This window comes from Malania oleifera, chromosome 7, assembly GCF_029873635.1.
Source record: "Malania oleifera isolate guangnan ecotype guangnan chromosome 7, ASM2987363v1, whole genome shotgun sequence".
NCBI lineage: Eukaryota > Viridiplantae > Streptophyta > Magnoliopsida > Santalales > Ximeniaceae > Malania > Malania oleifera.
This window is the reverse complement of record NC_080423.1, coordinates 15,265,072-15,279,239: the sequence shown is the minus strand read 5'-3', so window position 1 is coordinate 15,279,239 and position 14,168 is coordinate 15,265,072. Positions and strand designations below refer to the sequence as shown.

Sequence of the window (14,168 nt, the reverse complement as noted above, 5' to 3'; positions counted from 1 at the left end):
CCTTATCTTGCCAAAAGGAAAATCCCGGATTTTAAAAATAATTCTTGATTCCTGGCAATGGACGGACCCAGACTCGGAAAGACGACTCGATAAAAATGTTCAAAAAAAAAATTCATTTTAAAAATTAAATGACTCGACTCTGAAAAATTTGAAAATTTGGAAAAACTCAATTTAAAAATTGAAAATGCTCAAATTAAAAGATTCAATTTTAAAACCAAAAGAGACTTATTTTTGAAAATACCGAAACTCGATCTTAAAACAAGACTCCAATTTAAAATAAAACAGGACTCGATTTGAAACACCGGGACTCAACTTAAAACACTATGACTCAATTTAAAACACCAGGACTTGATTAAAAACATCGGGCTTTTCAAAAAGGGTCCTCTAATTTCCGGGGTTCAGAGTCAAATTTTATTACACCGGGTCTTCTCGAAAATGGCTTGGTTAAAATTGGGGTGTCAACAATTAGATTTAAAAAACCAATAGTGATGGCTAAAGTACCACAATTTTCTGAGTGAAACTCTTTCCTAAATCTTCTTGAAGTTAAGAAATTATTGTTTTTGCTTCATTTGACAGTCTCATTGTAGTTTGTTCAGCTGTGCAATAATTTTTTTCAATTTCAGATACTCTGATTTAGCATTGTAGGGTTTCTGGATCTCTTTTATAAATAATAATTCTTTTAGAGCAAACAATGTACTGCTACTTAACTTATAAAGGACATTACAAAAGAAAATTTTTTTCTTAACAAATTTATAGCTTAATAAATTTTCATTGAAGTAAAAGTTTAGAGCCTTTATCTGTAAACACCTCCCGTTAATAATAATTTTGTCATTTCTGTTTGTCTGCAAAAATGGTGATCTCATGAGATATTTACAAAAGCTTTTGACAGTTGCAAGAAGTTATCATGTCTCGTTTATTATTATTATTATTATTATTATTTTGGTTTTGACTCAAATAAGCTCTTTCATGTTTCAGCTGCACCAACATCTGGGGGGGTTGCTCCTGCAGTTTCGTTGACAGACGATGCAATGAAGCACTTGAATAAAATGAGATCTGAAAGAAATGAAGATTTATGTTTAAGAATTGGTGTTAAACAAGGTGGGTGTTCCGGCATGTCATACACAATGGAGTTTGAGAAAAGAGCTAACGCAAGACCAGATGATTCCATAATCGAATACAATGGTTTTGTGATGGGTAGGCTTTTGTCTTCACGCTTATTTGATTCTACATTAGATTTTAAGGAGCATGAATTGACCCTGAATTATTCATAATTCTAGGTATATTTATATTAGCTAGATGCTGTGCTCATGTCAAAGTCAGTGAGCACAAACACTGGTTTGTTTTATGCCAGATCTTGTCTGCCCACTGCAAGTGTCAAATAGTGTGACCAAAAACTCTGGCTTGACTTACGCAAATAAAGAAACTTTGTGAAGCAATGCTTTGATAAAGGAGAAAAATGCTAGGGTTTTGCTGAAAATCTTGTTTAGGAAGTGTGTGATTAACAGGAGAAGCAAAGTAAAATTATTTTATTTATTTATTTGTTGTGGGGCAGGGGTGGGCAAGGGCAGAGGGAGCTGTGTCAGGTCACATATTAGAGAGAATGCGATACCTGTCCAGGAAATTAATGTGTGGGGATCAGATGGCTAATTGGTAGGATTTATTTTTTTCAGCAGTATGTTTGTCTGTAATTGTTCAGAGCATAATAAAGGGGAAATGTTTTATGGTTTTAACATCATAGTAGTCGAAGGCGCAAGGCGTATTGAGGCGCAAAGGGTATTTGGAGCCGAGGCGCAAGGTGCGAGGCAAAGGCGTGCACCTCACCTTTGTGAGGCGCACGATTATTAAAATTGTATGCAATGCCTATTTGGTGGCTAATTGATATATGAACACATAAATAGTAATATTAAAATTTAAAATGCCAAAATGTTCAATACCAATATTAGAAATTTAATGAAATTGTCAGGCCGAAGGCCCAAAAGCATCAACATAGTTCAACATCAAAAGAAAAGAGTAAAATAAAAAAATTCAAAGTTTAAAATCTAAAAATCCTCCTCAATCATCAGTCATCACTTATCATCAACTAAGTCTGCCAAGATATCATCATCTTCCTCTTCATCATTAGAATTTTCTTCTCCAACATCTTTTTCCTCTTTTGTCTCCTTTGCACTATCCACTTGGATCTCATCCTCATCTACAAGTTCTAACACTGTAGTCCGGCCCCTAGCACTGCTAGATGAAGCTCTTCTTCTAGAATATTTGCACTTATTCTTGACCTAGTGTGATGTAGGGGGTTATTTACTCCAGTAGCTCTAACAATAGAACCCCAAGTCAAAAGGTCATCTTCAAACACAAGTTCATCATCCTCATCGGAATCACCATCCATCCTACCAATCAACCACTCATTACCATCATCAATGTCCTTTAGAAGGATGGGATCAATGGTGTCACGCTTGTTGTGTCAACGCCTCAAAGTTCGATTACATTTCATAAATACCAAATCATTTAAGTTGCAAGAAGTTTAAAGTAACATAGTAAATAATGATTCCAAAAGAAATAGACTGGTAGTTCATGTTCTTTAATCCACAATATCCTAATGACTTACATGTTGGAATATGCTCCAATTTCTTTTGCAACCGGTAGCACTACACGTGAGACTAAGGATTTTCACTGCAAACTTTTGCAAGTTTGGAGTCAATAATCCAAATGACATCCACCATTGCACTGTTATGAAATAAATTTTAATAAATACCTACTAGCTAAATAGAAAAAATAATTTTAGATAGAAAGAGGTTGTAAAAATGCCACTTTACCCAGTGCTTTTATTTTCCTTTGTCTCACTGCTCAATTCCAAAGAGGCCACTAGCGCTTTTCCTTTGTCTCACTGCTCAATTCCAAAGAGGCCACTAGTGCTACTGTAATTTTCCAACTCATGCAAAACTTTATCTTGCACTTCAAGGGTTGGCGCCAACCTTGTAATACATTTGTACAAACCCACCATGATTTCTTCATCTTGCGAAATCTAGGTGTTTGAATAGAAAAATTCCAGGTTCAAATAGTGTGCAGCTGCTTGCAAAGGTTGATGGAGTTGGCATCCCCACCTCGTATCCATAATTTCAAATGCCTCCTTGAATTTGTCCTCTCTCTTAGCGAAAGCCTTAGCTATGGCTTCCTTAGGCTTATCCATTGCTTCATAAATATATCCCATTACAGGTTTCTTTTCCCCATCAACTAAACAAAGTACACGGGCAAGTGAGTCTTTAAGAGCATAGACAATGGTATTCCAAAAGGTAGGCATCAAAACAAAATATAGCTGCTCTTTTGCCAATTGCTTACTTTGCCCATTTAGTAGTATTCCAATCTTCAAAAGTAAACATCTTCCTCAAGTTGTTCTTTTGAAGGTGGATCAAACGAAGAGTAATGAAGACAGTTGCAAATCTTATAACTGCAAGTCTTAGTAACTCCTTTCCTCCAGTGAACTGTCTCATCAAGTTTACCACACCAACACGGTTATAAATATAACTTTTAAAAAATATTGCCCTTTTTCAAAGTTGTATGAATTGAAGACATCTTCCCAATATCCTCCAATATTAAATTGAGGCAATGGGCAGCACACCGTGTCCAATATTTGCTTCCAACAATCTCTTTGTTCAAAAATTAAGGAGTGAAGACATTAAAATATTAAAATAGACAATATATACATTATAAAATGTAGTTCTAGAAATAAGTTCTTACCTGCTGCAACATAGTTTGAAGCATTATTAGTTACTACTTGAATCTCATTTGATTAACCTATGTCCTCCACCATCTCATCAAGTAATTTGTACATTCTATCTGCATTCTAAACAATATTAGAAGCATTAATAGACTTGATGGACACTGATTCCCTTGAAAAGTTCATTAAGAAGTTTATTGTGTCCTTATTAGCAGCCCAATCTCTCCAACCATCAGACATAATCGAGCATCCATATTTTACCCATTCCTCCTTATGGACCTTCATCAAATCTCTCGTTTGATTGACTCCCTACTTTAGGAAAGGAACTCTCACTTCACAATAGCTAAGCGGCTTTATTCTAGGACCATATTGCCTAATCGATTCAAGTGCCACCGCAAAGCTGTCCAAACGTACAACATTAAATTGTATTCCAGCATCATACATCCACCTAGCAAAACCTGTCATTGCTTTTTATCTTAATTCTTTCTTGCACGACTTATTTATTGATGTTTGCTTCATCTTCCCTTCTTTCCTAGCTTGAACCGTTTTCTTTGGATCAGGAGTAAAAAACAAGTCTATAGGCCCCTTCTGTTTTGGTTTCTTCAAGGTGGATTGGTATGAACTTCAACTTCCACTTCCACTTCCACTACTAAGCACACTCTTGCCACGAGAGTCAATTTCCTGAACTTCATCCTCTTCATTTTCACCATAACGGTCTATGTCATCAAATTCGGGCTATAACTCATTTTCCTCCTCTATATACTTCAACATATATTCCCTATTCTCCTCGTGTACATGAGTAGGGCACTTAGAGCATTCTTTTACATTTCAAAATCCTCTGACAATATGTTGTTTTGCCCAAAATATTCCTACCTTTGTGACTTTGCCACAAAAATTGCAAGTCAAATTATTTCTATTTTTTTTATCATCCTAGTGTGCATACTTCCATGCAGGATCTTTCTTTGCAAAGACTGACTTCCCATTTCCAAAATCCATTTAAGATCAAATCATACCCGTTATCCTAAATGCAAAAGCAATGTATAATATATTTCAAAAAAATATGTAGTTTGTATACTGCATTTCCAAACAAATTATAAAACTGTAGCTAAATTCAGTAAAAAAAATGTTATATATTAGTTATAAACTTGCATTAAACTACATAATTAATTATATATAATATTGTAAGAAGCAGCAGGCAGCAGGCAGCAGGCAGCCAGCAGAAGAACTGAAGAACTGGAAAAGAAGAAGCAGAAGAAGTGAAGAAGAAGAAGAAGAAGAACTGAAAAAGAAGAAGCAGAAGAACTGAAGAAGAAGAAGAAGAAGAACTGAAAAGAAGAAGCAGAGGAACTGAAGATGAAAAAGAAGAAGAAGAAGAAGAAGAAGAAGATGACTTACTAGTTTGAACTTTGAAGCAGATGAACTGACGACTCACAATGGCTTGAAGAAGAATTCACGAAGCTCCTGCCGATTCGAAGGCTCAAAGACGAACTCACGAAGGGCTCCTGTTGGTTTCGTGCTGCTTCGAAGGGTCGAAGAAGACGGTTTCTGGCTGTTTTCTTGCTGGTTCGAAGGGTTGAAGATGAATCCTGCTGGTTCGAGTCGAAGGCTGGATTGCTGGAAAAGGGCTAGGGCTCATTCTGGCTACATTTTGCGTATTAACAGCTTCAAAAATTGCTAGGCGTGACTCACTGCGCCTGGCACATCAGTGCGCCTGCCTGTGACTCTTAAAGGTCGCCTCGCCTCAACAGGAATGAGGCACTAGCCTCGTCACCCCACTGCCTCGCGCATAGGGGTGCTCCTTTGACAACTATGTTTAACATTTAGGCCTATTGGTTTTGGTTTGTGTTTTTTTAGGGGGGTTCAAAACAAAATAGTGAGGCTTAATGGTTGGGTGATTAGGCTTTTACATGAGTGTGCATATTAACATTTAGGCCTATTGGTTTTGGTTTGTGTTTCTCTCTTCCTCACAAAGAGTGCATATTGATAGGATATAGGAATTAATGGGAGAAGATTTTATTGATTTCAGTTCTTATTTATACCTAATTAATTACACACAACAATCTTTTTAGGATATGAGAAATGGTTACAAGAAAAGATTTGGAATCTATAATCATATATTAGTACTTCAAACATGTTGATGTGTGATTGTCAAAAAAGTTTATAGGATAATTATAATGAGATACAATTATGCTATTTGGGATCAAATGTCAAGCAAATAACAAACATATTCAGAAGACATAAGTAGTCAAAATGAGAATGGTAAAGTTAGGGATTTAAGTGAATCATACCTAGTTGCAATAAGTTAGTCAAATTCATTGACAAGCTATTCAAACTTAACTCCCTCTACAACTTAAGTCGACTTAATCCTACTCGAATTCAAGTCAACCTCGTGCTACTCGAATGGTTTAAAGAGTAAAGTTAAGTTTAAGTTTTATCCTAGTACTTGCAAGCCTAAAGAGATTTTGTAATTTTATGTCATGCAATATATATATTTTTATATTATTTTAATATCATCTTATAATTAGATTAAGGTTAATTGTGTCAAACTAGAGTTTGAATAACTTGCAAGTTTAGCTCAAGTTCAACAATTTTATTTTAAATTGCAACTTTTTTTTTTTTTTTTTCTGTTGGATAAAATATTTCATTGGATCTAAATTGAGCCCAAACACTCAGAATCATTCCTGGAAAGCTGTTTGGGAGAGACCTTACATTTAAATGTATAGATTTGAAAAAAATGTAATATAAAATTATATTAAATTTTACTTAATTCATTCCAATCCAAATCCTATCAAAAAAATTCATGCTCCCAAAATAACGTTTTAACTGTGTTTGTAAGCCAAATAATGCTTAAAATTCAAGTAAAAAATCAAGTTAAATTTATATATCAATTTTTTTCTATTTTTAAAATCCTCTGATTGTGTCGAGCATTATTCATTGCTGGCAATTCAAATGAGTCAATTAGGCACATTACTCATAAATGTACAAAAAATAATTGCAAATGAATGACACTCAATTCTTCATATAACATCACAAACTACATGAGCAACAAGTTGGTTTCCTTTAACACAAATGGAAGTCTGCGGAGGGCAGTTTTGAAGCAGATGCAAAGAACACTCCAAACTGTCATCTGCTGCTATAGTTAATTTAGGATAACACAAAACAGATGCTTCCCAGAAGTATCATTCAATCAGACACTGCAGTAGTTGTAACTTCAGATTGTTCTTTTATTTCAATGAAAAAAAAAAAGCAAAACAGGGCAGGCATTCCAATGATCTCAAAGAAAATTTCAGGTGTCCAATGATTTAACATCAACCATTTCTTCATCCTTGAATTCCTCCCTGAAATTATTTGACAGCGATCAATATACCAATTCAAAAAAATAAAAAAGTCCCAATCACAAGAAAGTCAATGACGAGCAAATCTCTCCTAAGATTACCTGTGAATAATATTTTAATGTAACTACTTGGGAAAAATTAGGAAATCCATAAATTACTCAATTCTAAGCAGGATTGTGCGTGCTAATGCTAATGCTAATTCTAACAAGTAGAGAAAGGTATTGTGAGAAACCTCTCATGAAGTTTTAATTGACTTGGTCTTCCAAGTAACAAACCCTAATGCATCAAACTGAATGCCTCCAATATCTACTCACACATTAAAAGATTTAACATTATAACAATCAAGGCGTCTTAGGCATCTTGGCAGTACATCAGCTTAAATAAAATTAAGAAAAGAAAAAACCCGGTTCATCAGTAAATCAAAGATGGTTGATACCAGTTGCATACCTTTTCTTTTGAGTTTCCATCGCCTCGAGAGCATCCTTCTTCAGCTCCTCCAATTGTGCTTTTGCAATTTTATACTCCAACTGTTCTTCATACTTTGGCAGATCTTCCCTCCTAATACTTAGCCTAAAAAAATTAACAAAATAATTTTCCTTTTAGAGAATAAAAAAGATTACAAAACCAACACAAATGTGTCACCTATACACCTATTTAGTGGTTGGGAATTCCCTCTCCTTGTAGTCTTAACACTAGTCACTACCACATCATAAATATCCTTAATGAAATGTATCATCCAGTGCTCAAGGTTCCCATGGCATTAGGCCTACAGAGGGCGAGATATACAGAGTCTTACCTCCATGCTCAGAGAGACTATTTATGTGATTTTAACCTTTTGACTTTCAGGTCCAAATACATAAAACATCTACCATTTGCTACTTCTAGAACTTCCTTGAGTACCCTATCATAGGGTTTCCCTCTTAGTCAATGAAAACCATGGGTATCCCAAATCATTCCCATCAATTTAAAATAAAAACAAAAAACAAAAAAAACAAACAAATGACACCAAGTACTTCTCAATAGATCTATAGCCTCTGTAGTTGATATCCCAAGCATAAAACCAAACTAATTTTATGATCCTCAAATTTCATTTTACTATATGTTTGGTACATAGGAATGGAATTATCTCGAATTCTGTATGATCTCCATTCAGTTTTTCATTCCATTCCATTTCACCTCCATTCCATTATTTTATCCAAATGTGACATTAGTCCGAAGTTTCATAGTTGACTCAAAGTTTAATTCCATAATTGTCATTACAATTTTGACATATAAGTTTAATCCCCAGACAGAAACAGAATGGTCCCATTTGCTTCTGCTATAAAATGATCCAACTCTTCCAAGCAACTACATTCGACAACCACCACCACTAGTAATCATGGCATGTCCTAGAATTTAGAACCATCATTACAAACACACAAGAGGCCTGAAATTCTACAAGAGATTACAGAAAAATTCATTGAAAACAGTGAATCAACTGGAGTTCAATTTCTACATCCATGATAAAAAGATGTAGGAAAAAGTTGGGAAGATGAGCCATTTATAGAATACCCTAGGGACATCTACTTGAGAATATTTGCATCATTCTTCTCGAGCAAATTGAAAGAGTTCAATCACACTGCTGGAGCAAGCCCATCACCATCAGTATTTGAAGATTCAACTATAATGCCTAGGTTAAATAGACCTGATAAATAAGTTCTCAGTCAAGTCCTTAAAACATCATTTTTCAGATTTTTTTTTTACAAAAAAAAATTTCCAAGTGTTTGTTGTGTTATTTAACAGACTGAATAGAAAATTCATTGAACATATTCAGTTTTCGAGACTCAAAAACAGTTGTGAAATACGGCCTTACTTCTTGTTAATCTTATCAAACTCTGCCATAAGAAGAGCCATCCCCTTTTTGTCATTCCTCATGAGTGGTTTCTTAATTTCCTTTTCAACTTTCTCCAAAGCATCTATCATCATAGCCTGTGCACCAAGATCATCAGTGAGGCCTCTCCTGCAGGAAGAATTATTTATTATATAAATAAAATGGCAATATGTAGTATTAGTAGTGGAGTCAAGTTAGGGAACATAAAATTCAGAAGTTATCAGCCATTCGGCTGCAATGTGATGGGTATACAGAGAAAAGTAACAACTACGAAAAATTTGAACAAGACAGGTTTACAAATAACACTTTAATGCAGAAGAATCTAAATATCCCAAAAATAGAACTCATGAGAACAAAAATTGTAAAAAGGAGCTCGTAGCTAATCAAATTATAGTATGCATAGTGAAAGTTATAAGAAAAATGGTCGTCTCAAGTATATTCCACAAACTTCGGGGTCGCACAAGGAATGCCTACCAAAACAATGGGCAAGGAGGAACAGAAGGCCCAAATTCCACAAAAGAACATATGAATTTCTAAAATAGATCATGCAAGACATTGAAGAACAGAATGATGCATACTTGATGCGTATCTCCTTTAGTGTCAGCAGATTTGTTCGAGCATCCAGAATGCCTTCTGTTCGGGTTTGAATGGTGTACTGAATCCGTTGAGATTCTGAGAACAAATTTGCTCTGCAAGAAGTCACAATGCATAATAATGGAATCATAACCACATAGGCAGCAAAATTTGGATCAAAAGAAAGCATTACATGCAAATAAAGTGATCTCCCTTCGAAGGCTCAAATACGAACTCACGAAGGGCTCCTGTTGGTGTCATGCTGCTTCGAAGGGTCGAAGAAGACGGGTTCTGGCTGGTTTCATGCTGGTTCGAAGGGTTGAAGATGAATCCTGCTGGTTCGAGTCGAAGGCTTGAAGAGGAAGATCTAGGGAAGTAGGGCTGGTTCGAGTCGAAGGCTGGATTGCTGGAAAAGGGCTAGGGCTCGTTCTGGCTACATTTTCCTTATTAACAGCTTCAAAAATTGCTAGGCGCGACTCACTGCACTTGGCGCATCAGTGCGCCTGCCTGTGACTCTTAAAGGTCACCTCGCCTCAACAGGAATGAGGCGCTAGCCTCATCGCCCCACTGTGCCTCGCGCATAGGGGTGGCTTTCGACAACTGTGTTTAACATTTAGGCCTATTGGTTTTGGTTTGTGTTTTTTTAGGGGGGGTCAAAACTAAATATTGAGGCTTAATGGTTAGGTGATTAGGCTTTTACATGAGGGAGGGAGAGAGGAGGGCAGGAGCAAGTGACAAGACTTCCAGGATGTGTAAGTTTGATCAGAATATAAAATAGCCTTTGAGGATGCATATGAAGTTTCCCTACATATTACACCTTTTGTTTAAAACTAATCATTTACTTAATTCATTATGTTATAAGCTAATAGGGGTTTGTCAGGCAGCTTAATGTATTGGAAATACAAACATCAACCTCTTTGGGATTTAATTCTATGGTCTGTGATTTTTGTGAGTTCATTTCTCCCCTTAATATTTCATAATTCTTATCCCAGGCACTAAAAGCAACCACTGTTTTTGTTTTAAGGAATAATTTTTCTTAAGATGCTGATCTTTTCCTCGACCTTCAAATTTTGAGCAAAAGAAAAGCATGACATTTATGAGATGCCAAGTTGAATGGGTGTTGAGACCATTATTATTGCATCAATTTTTCTCTTTTGAAGTTATTATTTTGCACAATGTTTGTTCGAAGGTCTCCTATTAATAATGTCTCTACTATTAGTGTCATTTTGCCTCATCGCCTAAATTACTAAGCTAATCTCATTAGAAATTACACATTAAAGGCTGCGTGTTGTGCCCTACAAAGACCTTAAAGCTGCATGTTAATGTCATGTACATCATATCATCTAGACCTCAATATAGCTTGGGAGACACATGTAGTACATTTATATAAAGTCCAGAACAGTTGTAATGTCTCATTGCACACAGGTGTTACAGTGAGCATAGGGTATATTAGAGAAGGGAAAAGTACGACATATTAGCAGACATGAATGCTATTCTAGCAATTTCACAGCCTGTTATTTAACCTCTAAAGACAAATCCCCCACTAAGGACCACCCAACCTGCCCTTCGCTATCAAATTAGAATTTCCTGTTTTTCCAATATCATACAAGGAAAGTGATTCCTGGACCTCCAAGAATGGACCAATTTACAAATTTAAACATATAAAGCAAAAAACCCAAAATACAAAACTAAAGAGATACAATCGAAAGGAACAAAGAATACAGCCATGGCTGCTCTATGCCTGACCACGATTTAAATTGGAAGTGAAATTTAAATTGATTTCCTTTGAAAAGATGGGCATCAGACCATGATTTCCTGATTTTTTTCCTCGACTGAAGTTTCCATAAATGAACTATTTCTTACCCTGTCTCCAAATCGTCAGAATTCTGCCATTGCTGGTGATATGGAAATTGTAATCTTGAGAACATCAACTTCTGATGGCATGTGTTGGGGGTGTCCAGCTGTAATACTCCTTATCTCACATTCTTGGAGACGCAGTCTAGTCATCGCAGCATCTTTTCACGTTCGATATCAGTCCTTAGGCTTGATTCCAGAAGGACCACTGCACTCTGTGCAACCATTCAGCTACTCAAGAAACATTTCCAACCTGAAGTCTTGTTGTCATATGGGATGCATATAATTTGAATTGCATGTGTGTGGATTCTTCTCCAGTGAAAGAAAATATTTGTAGTTATCATCTCTCAAACAAAACAAGGATAAATGGTTGGGTGCCCTAGAATTTTCACCCAAGGATTTGTCTTCTTTGTGAAAAGAAATAAACTCGACTGCATTGCTACATATTGTATTTCTTCAATTGTTGAAGCAATTTTGTGATGTTTAAAAATTTACCCTTTTCCGAAGCTGAAAACTATTTTTTATTAGTAGTAGTGGGGATCTCCTCTGTGAACCCATAAGAGGACAACGTTGCATGAAACCCTAAGGAGCTATATGGTTACACTATCAAATTATGAAAACAAAAACCAAAAACCCTAAGCTGCATGTTGAGGTCATGTACATCATATCATCTAGACCTCAATATAGCTTGGGAGACACATGTAGTACATTTATATTAAGTCCAAAACAGTTGTAAATGCATTTTACTCTTCAAGCCAATATTTTATTACAATCATGTCCATGTTTGTTTTTCAGAGGTTAATGTATCAATCATCTATACACACTTTCGGGTGATGATCTTGGCACCCATCATTAAATAGATGTGTGTGCATGAAGTAATCTAGGATGTCATAATGCCCTATTAAACAATATGGATTACTAGTGCCATTAGCAGTTATGATTCCTGTTAGAGTTTGAGGCCTGTTAGAGTTTGTGGCTTTTGCATTGGAGGATTTCGGATGAATCTTGAGAAGATGTAGGGAAGGATATGAGATGGGAGATGGATTGCCTCCCCATGTAGACCATGTTGGGCATCCATAAACCAACAAAAAAAGTGTTTTCTGAAAAAGTGTTTTCTGTTTCTTCATCTCCGTTATGATAGAATGTACTAGTTTTCTGTCTTAAATATGTTGAAAAAATTTTCATGTGGAGTTGTTTCATAGAGTGACTGGCTCATCTTTTTCACCTGGTTTGGCAATTGGCAGTGTGTGATCCGAAGAGCCTGCTGTTCTTATATGGGATGCAATTGGACTTCAGTGACGCACTCATTGGTGGAGGCTTCTCCTTCAAGAACCCAAATGCTACCCAAACTTGTGGTTGTGGTAAATCCTTTGCCGCCGAGATGTGAAACCAAAGTAATAAACTCCACATTTGAAACATGAAGAGTTTATGTACTTAAAAAGAAAAATTATTATTATTATTATTATTATTATTATTTACAAAAAGGGACAATGGGAGCATCGGTTGTTTATTACATGTACCATAAATAAAACTCTGAAATTTTTTCATAGCCCCATTTAAATAGTTATAGTTTTGCACATATTTATGCATGCATTGTGTTTATTTGAGGCAGTATTTGGGAGAATAGATTACAATTTTGAATTTGATTTTACGTGGATAAGGTAGAAAGTCTAAACAATTTTACATTGTGTTTTGCTCAAATTCATTTATTCAAATTCACTACTTGAAATTTATGCTCCCAAATGCAGGATAATGTAATGATTAAAACTTAGAGGCGATATTTTATCTTGAAGGTGTTTGTTTGAATTTTAAGAGGGTTGTAAACTAGGAAGATGACCTTTTATCCTCAAAATGTTGCAATCAAAGCATACCGAAGGCATAGTTGAAAAAATTTTGGCGTAGTAGAACAATTGCATTTTTTTTTCTTTAGGTTCCATTGGATGATGAATTTTATGGGATTAATTTTTTTTTTTTTAATATTTTCTCATCTTGAAATATTATTAACAACAAAAAGTTAATCAAAATAACATTTAAAAACAATTAACTTATCATAAAAATGTGTAGAGTCAATGTTGTTTATTGATTTTTTGTATAATCTTTTTTTTTTTCCCTCAATATTCAAATATGAATATATATTCTCACTTTTTGTGTCGTGTAATTTTATATGTGACACTTATGTTTTTATTTTTGTTTTTTCTATGTTTAGTATAGCAACAATCTTTTATTGACTAGCTAGAGGAAAATGAATGGTTACCATTGTAGTAGATCCTAACTAGCATACTTACTGCTTATAAACAAAAAAGCAATTGAGATTAAGAAGCCAATAAACCACACTCAAATGCTTCATTTGCAGTGTTCATAAATTGGTCTTGCAACTTACAACCATGTTGGCAGCTCTACATTTTAAGTTTATCAATTACAGAATGTTATCTTAGTACTACGAGCAATCGTGGGATGTTAAAAATTAAAGTTTGTGTGATGGGTATAAAATCAAGTTACGGTAGATTAGAGTGTTGGGCAAGTTTAGAACAACACGTTCAAAATGCAAAAGTTGTAGAATTGAGGATGATAAGGTATATATGCATGCTATGACTCTAAAATATAAATAAAGAAATATACATGTTCATGGTAAGTTGTGTATAGTGCTTGTATAAATAAGAAAAGATAAGCCTAATTAAGATGTTTAATTACTTATAACATTTAAATAATGCATTGGTGAATGAAGTGAGATAGATTTAACATCGTACTAGGAGGGAAAGGGGTACCTAACTAATTAGAGCTGAGAGAATAATGATTTATTAACTATTAGATTGTTAGAGGATAG

At 35.1% G+C, this 14,168-nt stretch overlaps 1 protein-coding gene and 1 pseudogene across 1 annotated transcript in view; one reads left to right on the top strand and one right to left on the bottom strand.

Annotated features, from left to right (window-relative positions):
• Positions 1-12,891, top strand: part of LOC131159936 (iron-sulfur assembly protein IscA, chloroplastic) — a 29,129-nt gene extending 16,238 nt beyond the window's left edge. The window contains exons 2-3 of the mRNA XM_058115178.1: positions 976-1,194; positions 12,589-12,891. Coding sequence (XP_057971161.1) covers positions 976-1,194; positions 12,589-12,731 — 362 coding nt within the window. The 3' untranslated portion in view covers positions 12,732-12,891. The remainder of the gene's footprint in view (positions 1-975; positions 1,195-12,588) is intronic.
• On the bottom strand, positions 6,987-11,218 carry LOC131160015 (probable ATP synthase 24 kDa subunit, mitochondrial; annotated as a pseudogene).
• Positions 12,892-14,168: the final 1,277 nt, after the last annotated feature.